Source organism: Thermobia domestica, chromosome 1, assembly GCF_964235325.1.
Source record: "Thermobia domestica chromosome 1, izTheDome1.hap1.1, whole genome shotgun sequence".
NCBI lineage: Eukaryota > Metazoa > Arthropoda > Insecta > Zygentoma > Lepismatidae > Thermobia > Thermobia domestica.
In genome coordinates, this window is record NC_137454.1 from 325,236,950 (window position 1) to 325,263,430 (window position 26,481).

The following is a 26,481-nucleotide window of genomic DNA, read 5'->3' on the forward strand; positions in this document are numbered from 1 at the left end:
TCACATGCTGTAATGCTAACAACTGTAGATGTTACCAATACGTACGTAGTTATATTAACTGAAAACCCTCTATAGTGAATCTGAAATACACTTGTTCCACACTACAATTATTACAATTATTGTTTATTTGTGACCGAATATTGCACTGTTACATGGCCAATAATTTGTTTCTAAAGTATATTACCATATATTAAAATTAATAAACTCAAGAGGTTCCTAGAGCATTTAGCTAATCACAGACACTATGTTGAAAACAGTATGAAGCCATTTCGGAAGTTCCTCGGAGACGCATTTTTATCATATACATATTTATGCCCAGATTCGTGTATATATCGATACATTCTTGTATAAGCTAATAATGTATAATAGAATATATTAATATTTTAATGTTTGTTAATACAATTTGTAATAATGTTATCCGATTGATCTTAATAATCTTACCATCAAAATTAAATTACTAATATCAGGTTGGCTAAAAAGTGTTGAGCCTTTGGATTTAAGATTGGGGAGGTACTTATTGTTATTTGAGAATAACATTATGAAACACATATGCGCCATTTTGTTCATTGGCCTTTTGCCATTTTTTCAGCAATACCATAATCCTGTCCCTATATTCTGTGGTGTCTGATCAAGAAATTGTGATGTGAGTTTTCACAGGCCTCTTTTAAAACTATATATTCTGTAGCGATCGAAACGAATGGTAGTTTGACAATGCCAGATCTGGGCTATACGGTTGGTGCATTAAAATCTTCTAACCAATTTCTCTCAATTTCTCACGGGTCGTTAAAGATATATGCAGCCTGTGATTGTCAGCGTGATATACGACTTTTTCCTGTTGACCACTTCTAGTCGTTTCTTTTGAATTGTTAGATGCACTTGCGCTAGTTGTAGATAATACAGGCTCGAGTGAATCCTTTTGCCCGGAGGCAGCAGTTCGTGATGCACAATACGCTTTCGATCTCATCAAATGCATAGCATAACCTTCCTGGGCGTCAGTTTAGACTTCTCTTCGCTTGAACCACGATCTTTGTCGCACATGATCAACTTCAGAAATAATTCGAATTCGTTACGTTTCTGTGGAGATCCGCAGATAGAAATTCGATCGACTAAATGTTTTTGAGTCAGATCAAGTGACATTCAAACGTCGAGCTTCTTTTTGTAGCCAGCTTTCCCCGAATAGTTTAAACTGTTTTGTGACGTATGTTCAGGTTGTTGGCGATGTCATGACTACTTACATGTTGGTCTTGCTTAGCTTTTGCCAGAATTTCATCCACTTTTGCTGTGATTGATTGCCTACTGCGAGGAATATTTTGAACGTCGAAATATCTAGAAAGACAGCGATTGAACTATCTTTTGGCTGTTGCTTTATGTAACAACTTCCTCGTAATCACCACAATTTTTTTTACTGGCCTGCGCAGCATTTGCGCCTTTGTCGAAATAAAATTGTAAAATGAAGCTCAGTTTTCTGGAAAGTTCACTCATCTTCATGGCACATTACGATACATTTAATTATAAAAATTATATAAATTCCAGCACTTTATGAACATTACTAGATTCAACTGTCTAATTCCAAATGACGTTAGACTTGACACGCTGCGATTCATATACTCTTGAGATTTGGGATATTAACACAGTCTCGTGCGCAAAAGACCTAATACTTTTTAACGACCTGGTATATAGTTTAAAAATATATCTTTTTTCTTTTATGCATGATTAACTTTTGGACAAAAATTTATCAATATATATAATCACAAAATTCACCAATTTGGATATAGCTATGTGTTCGGCAACATTGAACATCCAAAGTATACAGTATAAGCAATTACATTATAATTATATTATTATGTGCCTTTTGTCGTCACATAATTGTTCTACTGATGCAACGTGAATGCAAAGGGAAAGAAATATGGCATCCTACTTCTTCGCAGAGCGTACCGCAATAACTGAAAGTTACTCGTAAGTCATTTCCAAAATAAACATCAGTGAATCCTAGGATATCGGATGCTACAAAATGGAAATCCTGTGAACGAATGATTCTCCAAACATAGAACCGTTGGCCATTATCTCATTTTCTTGTGTGGCGTTCTCACAAATTTGCGTGGCTCCCTCTTGTTCATATTTCTCTGCTACTAATCAAAAAAATGCTGTTATAGAGCACTTATATTCCCAAACAAATAAAGTAATTGCGAACACCTCTTATATGAATAATATAACATAATTTATTCTTGATCTTATTCATACGTAAAGAAAGTCCATACACACCTAATTGTTAGATGGGAGTGGTGGTTAGTAATATAACAGTGAGGGCCATAGCGCTATTTTTATTAGAGCAGTAATTAATAAAATATATGTTGTTGATAAGGACTGTTACTTGTTTGGATAAAGGTAGTGAATTGTATGCAATAATAATTTTGAAATATTATTTCGCAAAGCAACATTCAAATTTTGAGTGAGACTCGTGTTTCGTCACAAGGTCATACCGAGTAGGTCCCAAACGCTTTTCATATATTAAAAGTAGTAAAATGAAAAAAAAACTTAGAATACAAAGCATAATCTAATTTTTTTTTTTTTTAAAGGAAACTCTTGAAAACTGACATCACAGTGTTTTCCGCTAGCTAAAACGGAATATTTAACTTTTTTTTTTTTTTTTTTTCAAAAATGTAACTGAATATATTTGTTAAATAGGAAACAGTAATGCGATAGAATAAATGAGAAAATTCAAAGAAATAATTCATTGTACGATTATTTGAGTAAGGTAGAGTAGAACAGAGTAAGCGTCTGTCTGTATTAATAGTGTGTAATGAGCCTTTATAGCACTAAGCGTTAACAGTACATAAAATTTGTATTTAGGTACTGTTACAGCAACTAAGTAATTCCCTATACAGTTAAAAATATAGTTTCAAGTACTTTAATAGAATACACAAAAAGTGAAAGACGCGCGATGCGTTAACAGCGATGGTGTCCAGTGTACTCCCTGAACAGCAGTACAGTCCATCACAGTTCATGCTCAACCACTTAGACCACATGAACTGTGGCACAACTTATTGAATACGCACCTATAAATGAATTGGTGTAATATAAAATCGGTTATTTTCCATTTATCATATATAGTATATAAATCAACCGTAGAGATATTCCGTAATGTAGACAGGGGGTTGTCAAACACAACAAGACTTGTACATCATGTGTGTGTGTATGATATAAAATTAATTTGGTGTAACTGCCAAAATCTTGTTCATTATGTTTGATTGTCTTGATAATGATTTTCTGCACAATTTATGAGAGGTAGATTGTGTGAAATTTTAAAAATACTTTTTTTCTTGTTCAGGAAAACTGTATCACAGTTGTTCGATGTCTCCACCAAGCATTCGAGATGAAGTGGAAACTCTGAAAACTGATTTTAATAATAGAATGAAACAAGTTCTCTTTAGTTCGGTATTGAATGCATATTATGCAGGGTTTGTTCCAATGTGTTTTGCTCAGGTTAGTAGTGTTAACAGTATTCGCTTTATAACTAACTTAGCTTTGCTATATACAGTCTTGGGAAGTAACGTAACGGAAGTAATGCGTTACTTTTTAATTAGCGCGTTACACTTTATCCAAAGTAACTGAAATGGTAACGCGTTACAATTTTTTAAGTGTCTTACTTTGGATGAGTAACTATAATATATGTATATGTTTTTCGGAAACAGTGTTTCTTTCCTGTAAGTGAATTTCTCACAATGAAGTATACAGTATGCCAGTGACTGACAATCAGTCACCGACACACAGAGAAACCGATTAGATTCTAGTAGTGCCACTTGCTGTTTTTGGAAGATGCGTACAGTCTCATGGAAATCACATGTACTGATAGAAGCACATGGAAGATTTTGTCAGATTTTGATAGCTTCTAATCAGTACATTCAATTAGTGTACTGCGAATGCATTGGTAGTGTAGTTTACTTTGGTTGTTTTTATAAAGATGGAGAACGAAAAATGTGAAATAATAATAATAGTAGTAGTAGTAGTAGTACGGAGAATTGAAATATTTCTTTTAACATATTCAAAGTTTCGGACCTAAAGAAACGCGTTACATTTTTACAAGTAACTTACCCAAGACTGACTATATGTTTAGGATACGTACATAATGTAGGCTGTGTAATGAAGCTACACACTGTGTGTGTGTGTGTGTGTGTTGCATGGGTTCTTAAAGTATTGCTACACTATCATTTCACCGATGTTATTTGTTTCTTCTTATCTACACTGCACGTGTAAAATATAACAAATGTAGACATCATAGGTAAAAGTGGATACTGTAATCTTGGGAAAGGATGCTTTAGACCAGTCATTTCCAACTGAGTGTTTCGTAACGCCTTTGTCAGTGAACCACACGGAGAAGAAAAGCAGGCAGATCTTGTGTTGATAGAAGACATTGTTTACAAGACAAACAAGAACATTGATAGCGTAATGGATCGTTTTGCAGGCATACTATCGTTGATCCATAATTACTAGAACACTGTCACACTTGCTGATTCAGTTTTCCTCTCTCATTCCCTCCCTCCATCTATTGGTCACATGCGTTTGTTAAGATTGCAAAAAGCGCGCTCCTACGTCATACATCCGGCCAGACAGGAAGAAACCAGGGGCAACACTTCAATTGGCATGTCTCCTTCTGCATTGAACCATGAATTTCTTGATTATATAAGGTGTTCCATAAAGGACGTCGAATTTTACATTAAAAAAAAAAAAAAAAAATAAAAAAAAAAATCGAAGCTTCTCATGAAAATGATTGTACTTTTATGTATATATAATCAGTAACATCTCCCATTTACGCATAATATACATCTTAGGCATATGTCCACGCCCAATTAGTTTGCATGCATTATTTATACATTTCACTTCATTATTGATAACTCTCGCAAATCTGTCCCGATGCCCGCAGTTCCCCTTTGGCTTGGTAGATCCGGGTTTGATTCCCGGTGGAAGCTCATGTGGTTCGGACTCCATGTTAATGAGTAAGTCCACGTTTCCTATAGCCTCGCCGCTGAAAGGGACGCTAAACTTAAAATCGATCAACCCAAACCTGCAATTCCGTCTTCAGTTCCAAAATAATTCGTGTTATTATTCAGTTGAAAATCTCTTGTTTCGCGAATTTTGTTAAGGAATTCGAAGGTTAAAATATATAAAACGATAATCATGTCTTATTTTGTATGGTTGCGAAACATGGACGCTTACTCTGAGGGAAGAACGTAGACTGAAAATATTTGAGAATAAGATCCTGAGAGAAACAAGAATATTCGGACCTAAAAGAAACAAAAATATGGAATGGCGGAAATTTCATAACGAGGAACTACATAATTTATACCACTTACCAAACATTGTTAGGGTCATCAGATCAAGAAGGCTCAGGTGGACAGGTCATGTAGCCAGAATGGAACAAAGTAGGAACGCTTTAAAGTCGTAACTAGAAGTCCAGTCGAAAAACGACTATTAGAAAGGCCTAGGCGCAGGTGGGAGGACAATATTAAGATGGATCTCGCAGAAATTGGAATACAAAGTAGAAACTGGATCTTGTAGGCTAAGGATAGAAGTCAATGAAGAGCGTTTATGAACGCGGTATTGAACCTTCTGGTTCCATAGGCGATAAAGTAAGTTATTTAGTTCCAAAATAATACGTGGCTTGTTGCCGTAACCCGCGATTCCACAACACCTCATAAGAAGAAATCACAAGGTATAAGATTACATGTAACGAATAATTTATAATATTATTAATAATAATAAATGTTCGTTTTCTACCATTATGTAACCATAGCCTAGTCTCTAATCCAGAAAGTAGTGTGACTAGCACGGACAAAGAGAATTTTGAAAGTAATTACAAGAAAAAATAAAGAATCTTTAACATAAACAAATAAAAATAATGTTCAAAATCTGTTTAAAAAATTCTAATAATCTGAAATTACTGATAAGCCAAATACTTCACTCTTACGAACATTATGGAAGAACTATGGTTTAGGGTTTGTCAACACAAACTTACAGACATGGTAATCAAGTAAAATTTAATCGAAAAGCGCAACTGGAGAGGTTAAATAGAATATAGTCAAATTTTAAAAATTAGGGTAACACAAAAAGAACCGAACTCATAGTCCTTAGAACGTTGAGGGGGGGGGGGGATAGTAGTCAGAGCGCCAACGAAAGTCAATAATCAGCTGTATACTTTCACTTTCCTATGGGACCCACATTTTAAATATCTATTAACAAATAAACTTAATACCAAAATTCCACAAATAATTCAATTTCTTACCTTAAAACTAAACACAATTGTGTTGATCTTTTCGTTTAATAAAAATGACAGAAGAACGATTTAATAATAATAATAAAATTAAGTGTTGTAGAAATACACATTGTTAAATCAGCTGGTGATACAATTGTTGCTAATATCCCTACTATATGTACTCGAAAAGGAAAAAAAAAATAAACTATTTAGATTATTTGTTCGTTCACCAAAGTATTATATACATTATTAAATGCGCGAGAGATCCCTGGTTTCAAATAAGTTTGTGGTGGACAACATAGTGTTCTTGGGTTTTCTCGAGGTACTCCCGTTTCCTCCCATATTCTCATTCTACCAATTCTTCTCTTATCATTCATTTGCCTTAATTATCATCTCCCTTAGCCTAACGTGTTAAACTGAAAGAACAGGTCAACAATGAAAGTAAAATATGAAACACGTTTCTTAAATAGCATGAGCGTCAATCTGATGGGAGGAAGAAAACTAAGTTTTGCTAAGGTTTCGACATTGAAAGAAACGTGTAAACTGTGTTGTCAAAACGTGTAAAATTCGGTTACCGATGTTGAAAAAACAAAGCTTTTCGGAGCAAAGAATGAATACCCAGCCAAATTTAACAACCGAAGAGTACCCAAGACTCAATAACTAGATTTTTTTTCTTTTTCATTTCATTTAGTAACTAAAGTTGCTAATAGGAGGTAACGGGTTTGATTAATGCTGGTATGTTGTTCTTATAATCTGGAGGTCCAGAATTCGAATTTCGGAGCTGATTTTTATTTTCTAAATATCACATACAAAGTAAAGATATTGTACCTTAATTGTTTCTCATAGTAAATGTATTTTTACCATAACATTTACTAGGAAGTTTAAATTGTATTAAAAATTTTAATAATCCAAACTGTTAAATATTCATTTAACATACACAAATAAAACTATTATTTGTACTATTTTCTTCTGTGAAAAAATGTGCACGTTTCGCAAACTGTTCTTTTTTTTTTTTTTTTTTTCTTTCTTTTTAATGCTTTGAAGTTGCGATGTTTACATTTAAGACAAATAAGTCGTTCTTTCGTTCTGTCCTTTAGTTTCGTGTCTAATTAATACAAATATATGATAACGTTTCAAATAAAACTACAGTGTTACGTAGTAAATTATCTTTAGGTTTGTTCATATACGATGTTTTTAAATCTCGTAATAGATATTTATTATAAAGGAAGAAGACTATGGAATATACGTAGAAATAAATTTCTTTGGGTAGTATTTTTAATTGACATGTATTGAAGTATAATTATCTGTCTTGTTGCTTAACAAACTAGATACTGCTTTTCCGTACAATATGGAAGTATTTGGCCAGTCTTTATTAGCCTTCGTATGTGTAGCCTTTATGTGACATGCTAGAACGAAAAGCAGAATAAGAGAAAAGTACCTACTTTTTAATATTAGTTGAATGTCGTACACAGAAAATGAGGTTAGAAATTTTTCTACATTACGTAGGTTCTGTAGAAAATACGTTGCATTATTCAGGCGAAATATTTCATTATAATTAAGCAAGTTTTATTTGTGTAGTATTATTTCTTACATAAAAGATGAAGCATTAGATGAAAAGTAAAGCACAGATAAAATTCAAGAACAATTTTGTAATACAAGATGCATTAAATTGCACGAGTATTGTCTTCTAAGAGCAAGAAGTGTTTCATTGTTTATTTTTTATTTACAGGGCTTTTTATACTACGATGTGTATTGGGCAACCCAGCATCTAGGATTTGTGTGGGTTGGCTGCTTCACAATGTATGTTGTACATTGTTATCCAGTCAAGTAAGTTACTTCTTTTGTAATACATCGTTATTTGAATACTTAATAATAATAATAATAATAATAATACAATGGTGAAAATTGGTATAACGGCATATGTTGTGCTTACACAATGTATGCACAAAACCAGTAGAATCTCACAAAATGTAATTACTAATACATGCTATAACCTCCTTTCTTCCTAATTACCTACCTAATTCGTAAACCCTCAGACATTGTTGCAACGAGGGTTTCTAGTCGTTGCTTTGAAATCCATGTCTATTCTTCTTGTATCGTTCGTTGCAGCTCGGCTACTCTTATCAGTTGGCCATTGTGGTAAATACGCCTCACAAGTATTCCTCCTGACTTTAGATCTGGACTACGTTTATATCTGAAGTTTCATATCTTGATTGTGAAACCACTTTTTTGTTAACGCAGGTACACATAAATAAACCCACTATGATGTTGAAAATTTAGGTTTTTGTGACTAAACCTTATGGCATTCTAGTAAATCCTATTAGCGTCTCGGTATACCTGCCAGAATTCATTCTAGTGTACATTAGTGTACATTCTTCCAATGTTTGACCCAGCTTCTGCGCAAAACGCTGCCCAGCTCACAATAATTCCACCACTAAAGTTTCTGCGTATTCTTAATTGATCCTCTGTTCTCTTGCCAATAATACTGAAATCTGTCTAGTTCATCCTAACTGAAATTCTTCTCATCGTTAGATGCTTTATTTCATTCTGAGGTCCACGATACATGTTGCTTTTCTAAGTCAGACCTAATCTTTTTGTGTACGGGACTTGCAGGATGTTCGCGAAGTCGTTTCTTTAAAGCAAAACATTGTTTGATGACAAAATTTGCCTGATATGTCAAGAAGTCAGTGAATCAGGTACAAGTTAGGAAAGAAAACGTATTCGTAACTTTTATTTTGCGTTAACAGTAATCGTTTAGCCGACTCGGACAGTTTTTTTACTTTGACTAATAAAGAACTAAGCTGGGGAATGTCCTAAGGGAGGACTCAGTGGTAGAGCGTTCACCTCCGGTGCTTGGGGTCCCTGGTTCGATCCCAGCTCGCGCCGTGTGAACTTTGTGGTGGACAAACATCGTGCTCGTGGGTTTTCTCTGGGTTCTCCCGTTTTCTCCCACTTTCTTCATTCCACCATTTCATTCATTTCTCATCTTCACAGTCTCCTTTAGCCCAACCGGCATAACCGTGGGACGTAAAACTTAAAGATTTCATTTTTTCCCTCGTGGCTAAGCTGCTGGCATACGCGCCTTTGGCGTGAGAGACTCTGGTTTGATTTCTGGCGAGAGCTCATGTGATTCGGATCCCATGTTAAGCTTATGCCACGTCTCATATAGCCCCGCTACTGAAAAGGACACTAAACTGAGAATCAAATCAATCGGTAAAGTGAAACAGTTGGACTCATGGCTGCCAGATGTGTTAACACAGAACAAGAAACGCCATTTGGAGGTGTGCAGTTCTGTGAGTGTATGGTATAAGTTGGAAGATTTTCTGCATCAAATTTTCACATTTGATGAAATATGGATCTCCTACAATAATCGTAAATAGTCAGGACAGTGGTTGGGTCAAAAACAATGAAACCACCCCTCTATTCCCAGCCGGTGTTGCTGTTATGGTAGGTGTGATCCATGATGTCTTTGTCCGTCGATGCAATACCTATTACTGCTTATCGTTATAGTCCTCAACTCTATGAAATGCATCTCAAACTTGTCTACAATCATCCATCAATGGTCACCAGATGTGGTGTCCTCATGTTGCAGAAATTCATGCCCACATGTCCCTCAAAGGGTGATGCAGACTCGTAGTGAGTAACAATATGAAATCTTCTCCACCCACTATATTTTGCTGATGTCTCCTCTCTCCGACGTACCACCTCTTCCAACATTTAGATCACTTCTTGGGACGGAAACTTGATTATTAGGTAATGCAATTTCTGGTTAAGGACTTCTTTGCCTTGTAGGCACCGGACTTCTCCGCGGAACCCAATCGTCGGCTGAGGAATTGTGAAAGTATAAGGTTACAGACAGAATCTATTTTGATTAATTAGGTATTGTATTGTACTTATATTTTTGGCCTTTGAAAATGACGCAGCTGGAGGGCATTTCATTCACACCAACATAGCAGTAAAAACATATAGTTTAAACTGCAGATGAAATTGAAGTATGTTATGTGGATAATTCTTAGCTTAAACAATTACGAGTTTATTAAATACATAATTCTGTTCTTATAAAAAAAATACAAAATTAAAAAAAAAAATTGTAAGATAACGTTCAGAGATAGTGTCTTGTAGGATATAGACAGCACGATAAACGCAAGTGAATAATGAGTTGATGGCTGAAATGATAAAGACAGAAGGGAGAAGGGCGGACGTATACTGAGAAAACCTAAGGAAAGATTGTACGAGTCTCTTGCGTGGAAGACCTGGGTTCAATTTTTGGCGGAGCTCATGTGGTTCGGATCCTACATTTAAGCTGTAGGCCCACGTCTCATATAACCTCGCTCCTGAAAGATACCCTAAATTCGAATTCAACCAATCAAAACCCAAGCAAACAGTGAGGTTTACATAGTAAGACCTGAAATTCGGACTGTATTTTCAGGCGGTAATCACTCTACTACTGAACAACGGAGTTCTTGAGTTTTCTAGCCCTAAACCCAGGTGTCTTGCCTACGGAACTTTTCGACGTATAAAGAATCGTCGTTGGTCAATACGTGGCGCAGCACTTTTTTCCCGTTGGTTGAATAATTGTGTCGTATCAAGTAGCCTGAAGTTTGAGTATGCATGAAGTTCTGCGTTTAGTTCCTGGAACTCATCACCCTGTTAAATCATAATATCTTGAGTTGGACGCAAAACAACTTTCTCCAATTCTTGATTACGGGTGAAGAAGGAAGGTACAAGAGTTAGACTTAGTAAATCCATTTAATGCTGCTACTAGCCTACAAAGTTAAGGAACTTCACTTAACTTTAAGAAAAGATTAGCAAAATTCTCACACTGTAATTATATAACTGCTTTTATCGTTATGGGAAGAATTTTGTCAGTTAAAATTAAAAACAAATAAATAGTAAACTCGTTGTTCTTGTTTAATTTCTAGTTGAATGACGGAGTTTTCGGCACTGATATTGCATCGTGGGTGGGCTTCACCCAGTACAACCCTCTGCCTCTTATGAGGTGTACCGTCGTGGAATTTAGTTTATAGAGCAAATGAAGTGATGGAGCATATTGAGCTTCTTCGTGGCAAAAGATTACTTGTTTACATCTTTGGTATAAAAGACCCGGGTTTAGTTTCCGATGAAAGTGCAAGCAATAATCCCACGTTAAATATATGTCTGTGTATTATATAGCCCTTAAAACACTGAACCCGGAGGGTATTTAACTCTGTAAATCTCTGATGACGTCGGTTTTTAAGCGTTTCGATAAAAAGCCATGGATCTTATGTTTTGAAGGATAATTAAACAAAATTTGACAGATTGTTAAAAAAAAAAAAAAGGGATAAAACTAGTTTCTGTAAAAATTTTAGCATTTTATCTTTATGCACAGAGAATTAGAAGTGTTGCAAACTTAGTGATTTTTTTCACCGATACAGTACAAACAGTCGCCTCTCGCTCCCTTTTCCGTATTTATTTTGCATATTTATTAGTCTGTCACTATATTTTTTATTCACTCATCAAATATAAAGTATTGAAAGAATTGAATCTGATACCGGGGAACTACTGGGAACAGGTTTTTCAAATACTTAAACAGATGTTCGCCACCCCCTTTAGGTGTAATTATTTTTAATTCTTTGTTCTTTTTTCAATATCCTTCTGCCCCCAATGTTTTCTTCAGTTTCAGAAACCTATGAAATTTCCTCCTTTGAACCTAACACACAAAGATCAGAATCCCTATCGTTATCAGTTCCCGAGATTTCTTATAAGGAGAAGACGGCGCGGCTTGAAGTTGTTGTACCGTTCGTGCTGGGAGTGTCCATTTTCTCCTGACATCCAAAAACGAAACGAAAATAGGAAAAATACGTGCGATACACGATGCAGAAACACCTTCATTGAATCAACGCGGAAAACAGAGCAAACGAGAACGTTCTTTCCAAGCTCTTTTTTCGAGAAAAAACATTCAGAGGCGTATATGGAGGTAGACTAGACAGTGATGTCTTTCCATCTCTGATAATCATGTGAGACTTTGACACCTACATCATAATTCAAGGTCAAATGTCAAAGAAAGGATTAAAAGCCATTCAGCTGTTTGTGTTTATATCTATAATGTTAACGTCATCTATCATGTGATAAAGGTCCGTGTATGCATATGCATACAAACGTCGGTAAGACGTAGAACGCGTATGTCAGCATGTGCTGACAAGCAGAGGCAAAGTGTTAAAACAAACTCCTTGGCATTATTGAACAGTGTGGAAGAACAATTCTGTAATATTTGAAAAGAGAGAGAATTATTGCCTAGCGTATTTATCATTACCTGTTTACTGTCCCAGACCTTTAAAAAGATCTAGTAAGCACATATTGTTATTAAAGGCAAATAGACATTTTTCTGTAGTAACAAAATTTTATATTGGTAGGTATTCTACAAATAAACCTAGTAATGGATCAATAATAATTTACTTTACTGGAAAGGTTTTTCCCCATAAATCTGCATGTATATGAAGAATTGAACTGCATTCAATAATCTTCTAGTTCTTACTTCTACCTACGATAAACATTAATATTATTAGTGTTAGTAAATGAAGAAGTAACTGAATAAGGATTAGCATTGGTATTATTTATCATCTTTTTATTTATTTATTTTTAGATACTGTGATGTACTTCACCGAGCAGCTCTTCACTTAGGTCGATGGGCAAGAGTTGAAGGGAGAACGCCACACATTCCATCTCAGTCGTAAGTACATTATATACATAAAACAGTATGTTAAGACGTACTTCCACTGACAGAACTTGAAAAATAGCCCGAAAGTGTGTAAAATATAATGAATAATCGATTCAGTTATTTAAACTCAAAATAGTGTTTTAATTCAACTGTATTGCTATATTAGTTTAGTTTTATTGCACCTTTCTTTAGGCTCAGAAAAGAAATTAAAGGGAAACAAGCAGAAGATTTGTAGCAGGTCTTGATTTATGTCGGTGGATTATAAAAGATTTTTTTAACGAAAAAAGCTATGATGACGAAACCTACATATAGAACTAGTGTTTCAATATTGTGTCACAATTTTTGATTACTGTCTCATTACTGACATAAAACAACCGTCTCAAACTTACTTACTTTTTTACTTACCTCTTTTACTTCGATTGAGCCTGAGGAAAATTACCAAAAGACAGTTTATGCAAAATTTTTGATCCTGATCAGTGGCGTATTTAGGATTTTGTTTCGGGGAGGGCTATGCACAACACGGGGAAGCAGGAGTTTTAGAATTAAATATATTTTAATCGATTGTGTACTAATATACTTGGAAAAAACGTGAAACTCGCATGTCAGTGGAGGCTCTAACCCCCAAGGCAAATCTGAAATGACGCTCCTGCGAACACACGTTGAATACTTGTAATCTCATTTCAACTTAACTTAATTCATTTTAGAAAAAATGGAAATATTCGGTTCTATCTGTTTACATTTTTACCTGGAAGAAAATGTTGAGATAAGTTGAAGCGGAAATATACTGATTGCAGTTTTAATGGCCAGAACTGCAAACTGGTGAATGTTATACGATGTGATACCACAAACATTTAGCTGTGAATCTAACCTTTTGTTCTATTCATAGAAGAAAAAGGAAGCATCTCTTGGCCTACCTGATTTCCTGGGCTACTTGTTTCCCCCTGTTGATTTTCTTTAATTCAAACATTTACCTTTCTTTATAACTAAACGATGTAAATATTCCTTTGCTATAATAATTAAAGTCCCGTTATGTTGATATCCGCGCAAGTTGGTGTGGAACACCAGTTTCGCTTATCAGCTCCTCTTAGTTTTGGTGTTGTTGACGACGAACGACTTCAATCACAACTAGCAATGGTCGAAAGTATGATAGGACAGGGCTCATAGCGGGTCACTTTTTAAACTAAAAGTGACTTTTTTTCAAGGTGGTCACTAAAAGCTACTTTTTTTTTTTTCTTTCAAATTTGTCACTAAAAGTTACTTTTTTGGGAGCTATAGTGACTTTTTCGTGTTATCTATGTTTTGCATTGGCAGTTTTCTAAGAAAAATATTATAAAAATAAATGGAAAAAGGCAGAAACTTGTTACTCATTACTTTTCTGAAAGCTTCAGTACTTCCTGCAACATGTGAAACAGTCAGCTTTATTCTCACTTCAGCATTTATTCTTTCTAAAGCACAGTGGATGGTTGGTGGATGCTTAAGCTCTCAAGGTGGGGTTGATGAGAACCCTTCTGTGTCTATTCTTTCTTCTATCATAATAGTCTTTTAGTTTTCTCTCGTAATAGTTAACGCTCCGCTCAACGTTGTGTGTGTGTGTTTGTATGGTTCATCATGTTCGTCTTGTGTTATGCTTCTTATATGTTCTTCTTGAGAGTAGGTGATGAATTTGAATATTTCATGGCTTTGAGAACTCTCAATGCTAAGTGAAATATAATGTCTGGGATGAAGAAATTTGGAAATAGGCCAGAACTGGTTCCACTTACTCAGGAGCTTCTTACATCTGCTAAGTCTGCTTAACGTAAGTACAACGCATACTTAGATAAACTGAGAGAGGAGGAAGCTCAAAAAGAAGAAAAGATGAAACAAAACAACAAATAAAGAAAGAGGTGATGGATAAATTGACAAAGGAAAAAAGGGGCATTAATGAGATTTTGGTCACTTTTCAACTATTTACAAGAGACCAGACCACTATGAGCCCTGATAGGAGAAATGAAAGAAAATAACAACTAAGAAGAAGAAACAGAAGAATTGAATAGACGAAAGAAAGAAAAAAGAACGCAGTTCTTACATGGAATGAAATTTAACAAATACAGTATTATTTCTGCACAAAGAGCATAAGAAAATGGAAAGTCAGTGAAATTCTTAGAAATACTAAGAAGGATTATTGTACAGTCCGCAGCAAAAAACCTGCAACATGAGCATGTAAGTTTATTGTGAAACGACGAAGTCTTTTGCTCCAAAATAAGTGTGCAGGGGAGGACGCTGAGGTTTCTCCTGGCGTGATTCGTGCCACTTAGACGTTATGTTGATTCCCTGCGCTGTTAGGCGTAGTTTCACAATAAACTTACATGCTCGTGTTGCAGGTTTTTTGCTGCGGACTGTACATGGAATGCGAAAAACTAACAAATTTATTTCGGGGGTTGAGCCCGATAGCCACCCCCTAAATACGCCACTGATCCTAATAATCCATAGTAATTATGGAAAATAAATTTTCTGCGGTGTAGTAAGTTTATCGATAATACGATTTAAAGTTATGAAAGATTATCACTTAAAACTGAGTATGTTCATTCTGTGTAATGTCAAGAAGCCCTAATATGCTCCATCTCTTCTTTGCTCAAAAAACTAACTTCCATGGTGCTGCTAAACGGATTGTACTGACTGAAGTATAATTATTAACTGTTGTCATTGTCATTATTTGTTTTCAAGTTTGAAATTCGTCATTTTATTGTAGTTCAGTTAATTTTCCAGTTGACTCGCGATGCAATATCCGTGCCGAAAATTCTGCACTCCAACTAGAAATGAAACAGCGGCATCAAGCTTATTATTTATTTGTTTTTAAGTTTAGCTGACAAAATTCTCCTCAAAGATAACAGCAATCAAGAAGTGATAATGTTTCTTGATTTATTAGATTTCACTATACTACTACTACTACTACTACTATTACATAACTGTAATGGTGTGGCGGTGGTCCATAAACTGCTTACCAAAAAACGAGTATCGGACCTATATAGTAGAATGGAGGCGCATTATTATGCTGGAAAAGATTGGGAAATTCACTCTCAGGATTCAATAAAGAGGGATACACTTATGTAAGATGTCAATATACTGGTCATCATCCAATTCGTGTGTCCCCACCACCACTTCTCGTCCATGCCTTTACTAAAGTTTAGTTCAACAGTAGCAGTTTTGTTTATATATCACTCTCTGTGTATAAAAATTAGCTTCGTTAGTAAACCAAACTTTTTGGCAGTACTGTTGTTTCCTGTTGCACTTTTTTAGAATGCATTGGACGAAGTGTACCCGGCACTGAATCCCATGTAGGTATCATTTGGTGGTATACATAAACCGTAAATTGACATTGAGTGACACTAGTCTTCCTTGATAACTGGCTCTTACTGTGTTCTTGAGCTTCGTAAATAATGCCACATGTGCCCGTTGCAGTTTCCTCGTCAATGGCTGTTTTCGGACATCGATTGTGTGGCCAGTCCAACATAGAACCTATTTTCGAAATGTCTCCAGTACCTTATATGTGGTACTGTATGATTTATTGTCTTGCTGGGGACAGTTTGGTGAGCTTCGCTGCAGTTATTCGGGTGATGGAACTGGCACTTTATACAGCTCCAATGCATTCGTGCAGTGACAATGTCGTACTGGGTCACCTGAAAGATAGAACAACCGAGCACTAAACTGTTGCATTTCCTATCTTTTACAGGTATTCTTACATAAATAAGTTAACTCGGAAATAACTGCAGATTTCTTTGTGGTGAAAAGCTACCTGAAAGCAAAGTATCACACGACTCCTCATTACGACAAGTGCTCAGAGGCGTTTATGCGGACATACATTTTTTCCTCCGAAGTGAACTCCGGCACGAAATAAGGGTCTCTCTTTAAGCACCTGGAGATATACGATAGGGTTATTTGGTTGTATGGCAGGAAAGAGGATTTTCACATACTAATTCAAACTCAAACGTGCTATTCATTTATGGTATAGTAGTAATGACATTGTTAATAACCGGAGGTGCAGAGCAAAATCCTGGACGTCAGCTCACGAAAGAACGATATACTGGAAATGGGTGCGACCTCGAGGGTGAAAGAACGAGGTGCGATATATATATATATATATATATGGTGGAAAGTGAACTTGATCGGGTAAAAAGTTATTTAAATGGTCTCCAACAATGCAACTCATTCTAATTAGTAAAATTGACGACTTTGAAATTTTAGTCATAGACTTTTTTTTTTAAACGGTGTTGAAGAGGAAGCTAGTGAAAGTTAGAGGGATACCGAAAATAGAATGCGCAGAGTTGTTACGGGATCGTTTTCAATTGGATTTAGCAGACTATGAAATACAGAGATACCGCAGTTTGGGAAGAAAAAGATTCGAGATCGAACCAGCCACTCCACACACCAGAGGTAAGCACTCTACCACTGAGCCACCATGCTTCCTCAGGATTATTCGAAAAAGAACAGAGGAAGGGAGTGAACTGCAAAACTTCAGATGGGAATGGAACTGCTGCTTCTGGACAGAACATCTTCAGTCATCATCCACCTGAATCCCCGCAGGTACCTGCCATTCATCGGCGGAATTAAGGGGTCCTCAGAAGTCAGCGTAACTCACCTGTCTCAACGCTAAAAATAATGCGACGTGAAAAAGAGTCAGCCATTGCTGGCTCTTGAGAAAAATGCTCAGAGGCAGAATCTAATACAGTAAACCCATGAGACATTATTTCCAAGTGCAATACCTTTGGACTTAAACAAGTTCATTTTAATAGATATATTACTAAAACTCATGTGGACTGATAACTAAACTAAATACTTTCTTTGAAAATGTTCTGAACAATGATTATCAAATAATTAGTATAATTGAAACATGGGTAACAGATAATCATACGAACAGTGAATTTATTCGATAATAGATACATAGTTGTACTATCTGACAAAAATTTAACATTCATTGGATATAATCAGCAACAAAGAATGATTTTAAGGTAAAAACATTCTCCCCACCAGATACTGCTAATTTCTATTCCATTTTCATAAAAATTACTATAAAGAGTTTTGTACCTATTTTTGTACGTATTGTGTATTTTCCACCACCCACTAGTATCTTTTTACTATCTGTACAAAACAGTAGAGCCAGAAAGTAGCATTCTTCTGAGAAGTGATTGAAGCCTTTCTCAAGTATTCGGGACTGACTTTGACTTTCTTACCTCTACAAGTGTGTGACATGAGTTACATAACTTCCTAAGTTTGTATAATCTAAAGTCACTTAATATTGTTAGAAACAAATTGTAACAAAATCTTAGACCTTGTCGTAAAGAATAGTAACACATTAAAGTGATGCATGAATCGCAGCCAGTAGTTCCTGAAGATTAGTATAATCCTGTTCATTAACTTGTAATTCCTTTAAAGGAAATTTTGTACAGTTATATCACGAAATGTCTGCAGCCGACTGGCCAACTGTAATTAATAACTCTAGCGTTGAAGGTGCTAAGGACATTTTTTATAAAATAATGTACACTATTCTTGATAAATGTGGGGACGCGGTGACTGAGTAGTAGAGTGTTCACCTCCGATCCCTGGTTCGATCCCAGCTCGCGCCATGTGGACTTTGTGATGGACAAACACCGTGCTTGAGAGTTTTCTCGGTGTCTCCCGTTTCCTCCCACTCTTCATTCCACCATTTCATTCATTTCTCATTATTACAGTCTCCTTTAGCCTAACCGATATAACCGTAGGACGTAAAACTTCAGAGATTTCATTTCATTTTATTTTGATAAATGTGTACCGCATAGGAAAACAAACCTTCATTATAATTAAAGTAAACAATATCACAGGAAAATATGTTGGCAAGGCATTTAGTTACCATTTAAATAAATTGAAAGATGTTCGGACTATATCAAAGAGGGAAATTTCTGTTGCGCACAAAGATTATGTTCGCAACTGTGAATTAGCATTCTAACTGATTCTAAATTCTGGGCTTACGTAACGAGTGAAAAACGGACAGAATGCAATATCCTGATTTATGATAGAAAATTGCAAGATGAACTGGGTGTGGCGGAATGCGTTCATGCAGCACATTCACGTCTCATGTAACAAATCTGAGTACAACCTAAAATCTGTATCTGACCATGTCAGCGGCAGCATTTTCGATCAATTTTCAATCGATTATATCGAACTTCATGACACTGAAAATGCTATAAAACAACTTAAGCATAGAACCTCCCCTGGACCAAACAAAATTCCATCACACACAAGACAAGAGTCGTTTCACAAGACACAAGGGTCGTTTGAAACGAGAACTGACTTGTATGTTTCCTATATAAATTCATACTTTGTTGCATCTACAGAATCTGCTGTCAGAAATTACTTTCTCATCCCCAACAATAGAACCTGTTCTCGTCTGGTAACTTTTCATCTAACGAAATATCGCGCAAAAGCATTGGAAATATCACTCGTTAGAAGAATGTGTACCGTACTTTATATAACAATGCAATTTCGGCAAAATCAAATGTCGATATATTCTGTTCACATAGAATGTCGTATTTATCAGAGGGAAATAATGCATAAATGAAGAGTTAGTAGTAGTTAAAAATTATAGTAAATAAATTAACTAATTTAAAAAATGTAATGACTTTTTATAGATCAGTTTCTTTTTTTATGTTGAAATAAGTCAATCACATAGTTAGTCTTCCTTGTTGACTATTATCATATCATTAATTCTGTAACAGTAATGTTAGAGGACTTAACTGAACACTGTCATTAGATGTATTCCTGTTGTGTTCAAATAAAATAAAATTGTGAACCGGAATCGAAGATGGAAACTGTGATGATTCTATATTCTAGCATATGCAGCGCCATTGACTTATTCCCTTAGTGGTTTTAAAATACATGAATGTATCTTTTTGCCTCCCCTTATTATTATAATGCCTAAATTGTAACACGGTTTAATATTATTTCCACTGTAGTACCGTCGTAGATGCGGGCTACTTGGACCCAATTTTGCAACAAATTCGTTCTTTCGGCCTATTTTCATCCACGAAAACTCGAAAGTTATTGTCATAACCCATATTAAGTGGAACTACAGGCTTTATTGCATATATTGAGGACAGTTTTAGTTACATATATTGAAAACAAAGCACAGGCTATTATTGTAAAAAATGTGTCCAAGTAAGACTCGCGTTCGGGCTACTTGAACCCACCCCCATATTTTCCTACAGAAAACCATTGAAATCTGCTCTGAGACTAAGTAGGACGTAGGTGTTCCAAGAACAACACTTTTTATTTACTGCAAACCACAAAGAGAACATGTTAAGAGGTACTATCAAATATAATGATGCAGTTCTCCCATGCATGGCAAAATAGGACTTCACAATAAATCTGAAATCAAGTTAATTAACGAGGAATCCGAAATCACAAACTTTATCAAGATGACTAGCGAAGGCTAATTCTTCTTCTTCAGTGAACACTTTCAGATGGCCCGGATTCTGCCTTGACCTATTCTTTAATTTTCTTTCTATGGTGGAACGACTTATCTTGAAGTGAGCTTCTGTTTCTTTTCGCGACATTTTCCCCGACTGAATTGCTGGTAAACATTCTTCAAGCTGTTATGAAAAATCAGCATATTTTCGACCTGCAGGCAATCTTTTATATTGATGTACCATTTTGTACCGGTATCCTTAAGGAAACAATAAATAGTCCTTACTTGTGTGACACGTGACAACAGACCTTTATTTTTCATTGATAAAGATAACAAAGGATGGGGTGGGATAAAGATAACAAAAGATGAGGGACAAAATATCCATGTTTTCCAGGTCATATGTACACACTTCATATACTGTATAATCTAATTACGCACACATCTTATTGTATATAAGAAAGTTTACCATGTCAGTTTCATTAACCTATATGTAGCTACTTATGTGTTTACTTAGCATTGGTTCCACTTCCTTGCAAGTAGTGTCCACACATGAAAGTTTGGCGCTCAATAAATACACTCTTTTCGTCAACGACCTTTCTCACCAATGCTGCTCAATCGTAGCCTACCACAGAACTAGTTTCAATGTGTGTACGCCTGCATTATGATCCCATCTAACGGATCTAACTCTGAACTCACTCATTGTTGCATTGCATATGGGACTTTAAACGAGTTTTTGGTATGGGTCCAAGTAGCCCCTTAAGGGTCCAAGTAGCCCGCAATTACGGTACTTTATTCACAGTTTTATCTAGAGATGCAAGGGCTCGGGAAAAAACCGGCTTTTTTCGAAAAAAAAACTCGGGTTTTTTCTGCTTCGCTTTTTTGCTTGGGAAATTTTGAGCTTTTTTCAAACTTCTGCTTTAAATTGATAAAGCAGACTTTGTTTCGCTTCTCTATAACACAAAAAGTCATTTAATTAGTGGTTGATGCCGATAATAATATAAAAACTCGAAAATAAATCATGAATTTCGAAAAGATATTTTAAACAATTTTACTTCAACATTTTTACATTATGAATTCCAAAGGATTAACCAATGTATATAATAAAAAAAATTAACCTTCTATATACAAAAGCAAGCAAAGTTGGCAGGAATCATGGTTGATTCTGAAAATGCCAAGAACCTGTTTTTTGGGGGCAGTTTAAACCCGGCTTTTTTGGAATTTAAACCAGGTTATTTAATTTAGATATTTTGCTTTATGTATTTATATTACATATTCACAGAAATAAGCTTGTTTCGCCTTGGTGTCATTATGCAACAACGGGGTTATGCTGGAAGAGGTCCCATAAGCTTAAAGAAGTCCGGTCAGCAAATTTCTTAAATTGAGAAACTCCCGCCCTAACCATCGGGAAAATCCCGTCATTATTTTAAATGTAAAACAATAACGGGAAAATCCTGTTATTGCTTTCCATGTAACATTTAAAGGTCAACGTATTATAATCAGTACGCTAAATTGAGGTATTAAATTACAAATTTAGTATGTAGATATCATTGAAAGTCCAATCCAAGCTAATGTTGGAAGCTACGTAGGCAATCGATAAATTTTATCAATTTCAATCAATATATTTAAGCAACCTTGGCTTCTTTATAAAACAACAGGCATGCAGAAATATATAATTTGGTTTCGTTTCGTATGTTTAGGCTTAACATCCTTACGTAATACCGAGGTTATCAATGAGAAGACTTTCGCTTAAAGTGACATCCGAACCGCTACTTGGTTTACACATGAAAGTAGGGTTGTGGTTCGACCGAGAATTGAACATGGGACACCTTGATTAAAAGGTGAAAAGGAAATAAGACTAATGCAGATGGTTTGACATGTGGAAACGTCACCATGAAGTTCACACGATTCGCATTTTTGGTTTTATTATTATTTTGTTTTGGTTTAAACCAGTTATTTTTTTTTTTAAAAAAGCTGGTGTAAACGAGCCAACCCTAAAAGTAAAAACTTCTTTTAAAATAATATACAAATAACTAGCAAAATTGTATGTAGTATTTTTACTTCAAAATATTCCATACCCTCTTTTTGAAACAAAATAAAATTAAAATAAAACATAAGAGAAATACTTAAATTTATATGATACAATTAAAGACTGCACATCTGGAACTTTTGGTTCTGTATATTCTTGAAATTCTACAGTTAAGTTTTTTTTATAACCGCCATCAAAGGCGCCCATCAGGGGAGCAAGGGGGCGCTTGCCCCCTAGAGGAAAATGTACTTCAGAATATAGAAAATCCAATAGAATTTTTACATTAGTTACAGCACAATTTGAAACTATTTTTGAAACGTCGCTTATACTTCCCCCCCCCCTTGGAAACCACAACATGGGCGCCCTTGACCACCATCACGGTTTACCCAGTCCTCAAGTTTTCTGAATTTTTAACAAGAGGGATTCAACATATTACGGAACCCCCCCCCCCCCCAAAAAAAAGGGCTACGGAATATATTTAAGTAGGGTTGTAAATACAACTGCACAACAAACATGACTGAGTGGTTGGCTTTTGCGCTTCTATCGGGAAGTCCGGGATTCAACCCAGCATTCGACAATTCTGACAAAGCTTTCCTTCATTCCATCTGTGAATGTAGAAATAGTGCGTGTACTGGCCGACTAGGAGTGTAGGAGTTGGCCGACTTCCTTTCTTATTGTTTTTAAATCGTTATTATTACTAATTACCAGCAGTGACGGTTTTGCGAAGGTTAGGGGGCCGGTCTTCCGGACTGAAGCCTGTTCCCCAAGGTTGCGGAATGTCTAAAACGAACGATATATCTATTAGTTATGCCTTTACTCATAAACTTTAAGCTCCCGTCAAATAAAAATCACGAAAAACTAAACATTAGTAGTAAGAAAACCCCTCCCAAAATACTTTTCTAAATTCGCCACTGATTCTCAGTATAAAATAATTTTCAAGGTTGTATCCGGAAAATTATTCTAAACATATAAACGAAACGAAATATTAGTTATGCCCGTACTCATAAACTTCAAGCACCTCCCAAATAAAATTAGGACTTTTTAGAAAACGAAACAATCAGAGAAACCCCTCCCAAAGTACTTTTCTAAATCCGCTACTGATTATTTGTATAAATTGGTATTCAAGGTTGTATCCGGAAAATTATTGCGAAATCATTGCACAACTACAGTATAACAGAAATATGGAAGTACGGTTTGACGGAGATATTGAAAAATGTATGCTTTGACGGATATATAGAAAAACGTAAGTTTAACTTTTGTGCTGGAAGCTAGAGTAGTAAGCTCTTAGAAATGAAACGCGGATGACAAACTAAAATGATCTAGAGAAGAAAAAAATGCCTATAACTCAAAAGTTAAAATAAAGTTAAATAGCCTGTAAAATTGCCCTCAAATACTACATTCTTCATCTTAGCTTTAATTCGTAAAACATGTGCTCCATCCATCTTGATGGTGAATTACAGAGCTAAATATCGCATTTAGGTCATGGAATTCTTTTCTAACTATAGAATATACTATAAGAAAGCTATTTGGATAGAAAAATCATGAAAATGAAAAAAGCCAAAATTTCCAAAATTCTCGTTTTTTTCCCAAAAAAGCCGGCTTTTTATGTGAAAAAAAACATCGATTCAAAAAAGCGGGATTTTTTGCATCTCTAGTTTTATCTATCTAAATAGGAAAATAGAGAGATTTTTTACTTGAAAATTACACAATAAAAGAGGCAGATTTGATTTTGACAACAATCGTATTTGAAGAATAAAATAAATGCAGTGGATTTTTACCTTTCAAGTATTATTACTCAAGCATGTGCATTATATTACACTATTCTAGTTCAATAAGAGCTCAGTTATGTCACATTTTAAAATTATCAAACTATTATCTTGTACTTCTTTCAGATGGGCAGATGCAACATTGTGGCACCAAGGTGCCCTTGTGAAACACATGAAAGAGTTATATAAGGCTGAAGGTATTTCAAATGCTGCAGAACCTGGAAGTCCTACACACGCAAGATTTTACGTAAGTTTCGTATGTATTGTGTTCATTTTGACAAGAGTTCGACGGATTTTATAAGTTTAGGATCAGGTGTGGCAAAAAGATTTGATGGTTTGTAATTTAAAATAATGCACTTATTTCACGACATATATACATGTTTATTCAATATATCGAGGTATATATGCTGTTTAACAGGCATTTAAAATTTAAAATAATCTTGAAAAAAAAATTAGGTTTTAAAGATGACAATCCAAGTTGTGTAAATTTCTTGTCGAACACACTTGAGGTTTCCTGTCGAAGCTGTGGAAAACACGCTCAACATATGTTTTGGTATGGCAGCGATTACCTTTCATATAGTTCCTTTAAGTGCGTGGTTTGTTACCACGGACACGGGAGTCTGGAGAACGGGCGGGCAAGCAGTGTTACCATTAAGGGTGTTCACTACAGCGAAATTAAACTACCGCTAATTTTAAAGCTTTTCTGTAATATCTTCAGAACAAATAAAAAATATTCGAAAAACAGAAACGTAGTAAACTAGACAATACGATTTTGCACGTGATACCGTTATCACAAGTCATCCATCTGCTTTCGATTTGCAACTGTAGATAGATTTAGCATTTTTTGCGGGTTCTGTAAATAGCGGCATACCAAAAACAGATAGGTGAATTGTGCTCAAAGTACCACATACAAAATCGTATTGTCTAGTTCACTACGTTTCTGTTTTTCGAATATTTGTACTTGTTTTGAAGATATTACAGAAAAACTCTAAAATTAGCGGTAATTTTATTTCGCTGTAGTGTAGACAGGAAAATTAGGCGGCCAGGGAACCTTATCCTTAAAAATTAATCACAATGCTTGCTGTGTGAACAGTTGCCCATGTTGCTGGAACCACATTCGGTTGCAGTTTTTTTTTTTTTTTTCTTTCTTTCTTTCTTTCTATTCCAGCATTAACAGGTAACGGCAAGAATTACCGCTCTCAAAAAGTGTTTCCACGGCAAATGCGTGATGCTCACATGGGCAGCTAGTGATCAAGCTCCCCCACCCCCTCCTCACTACGCTTACTCGCATAGCTAGGCCCCAATGAAAACTATAAGATCACTGTACTGCGTGACGAGAAATAGACACCAGTTGGATGACATCTTCGCAACTTTAAGACTTTAATTTCAAGGTTTTAGTTTGATTGTTAAATGGCACGTGTACCTCAATATGTTCAATAAGTAAACATGTACAATTTTGTGGTGTAATCAATACGTTGTTGTTGTTATATTATGAAGATGATCTCCTTTTACGATATGATTAAGTAATTAGTTAGTAGTAGTTCTATTTACCATTAGCCATCTGCTCTAAGCTGCTCTTCCATAATCTTTATTATCCTTAATGTTTCAACGAAACAATTTGTAATCATTTACCTTAATATATAAATTCTAACAATCAGTTTATGTATTCAATATTATTCGCCAACATTAATTAAACACTTAATGTGTAAAATGTTAATATGTTAAAATAGTACTCAACTAATTATATTCCTTAAAGCAGCAAAAAGCTTTCCGAAATTTCGGATACGTTAACGAGTATCCCTTTACGAGGATCAAAGAGGCTTAATTCATGTCTGTATTGGCTAATATTAATGTTGCGCAGCGACCACTTTTTAACTAAAATTATTATTAGCAGTAGTAGTAACAAAGTAAAGAATGTTGCTTTCTGTCACACTCATATATACCTTAAGTAACATAGTTTTGCACTTTTTTAAACTGTACAAAAACGAGAAAATAATTCGTTACAAAGTCACTATTTCTATTGCTTTGCAAAGAACTTCCAACTACTAGATTCATCACCACAGACTACTAGAGCGGATGTTAAGTCTGTTTTCTCCTATCCCAGAAGTTGTAGGTCTTGCTCGTTGCAATGGTCATGCAGCGCGGCATGGTTTCCAGTGAACAGAAGTCGCACTAAATGAAATATTTTAAATATATGGTTGTTGGAATAGGTTAAGTTTGGGTAAGAAGAATGGGCAGAAAGTGCGATAATAGTTGACAAATGCTCGTGCACTGGCTAGGATAGTTGATCTGTGCAAGTGCTGACCACGTTTCCATATTGATAAG

At 35.4% G+C, this 26,481-nt stretch overlaps 1 protein-coding gene across 5 annotated transcripts in view; it reads left to right on the forward strand.

Moving 5' to 3' along the window:
* The window catches only part of LOC145663036 (transmembrane protein 39A), a 105,871-nt gene that overhangs the window by 76,661 nt on the left and 2,729 nt on the right, over nt 1-26,481 (forward strand). For all 5 annotated transcript variants that reach the window (XM_081729180.1, XM_081729215.1, XM_081729190.1 and 2 more), the window contains exons 7-10: nt 3,329-3,483; nt 7,980-8,077; nt 12,873-12,959; nt 24,283-24,403. In XM_081729180.1, coding sequence (XP_081585306.1) covers nt 3,329-3,483; nt 7,980-8,077; nt 12,873-12,959; nt 24,283-24,403 — 461 coding nt within the window. The remainder of the gene's footprint in view (nt 1-3,328; nt 3,484-7,979; nt 8,078-12,872; nt 12,960-24,282; nt 24,404-26,481) is intronic.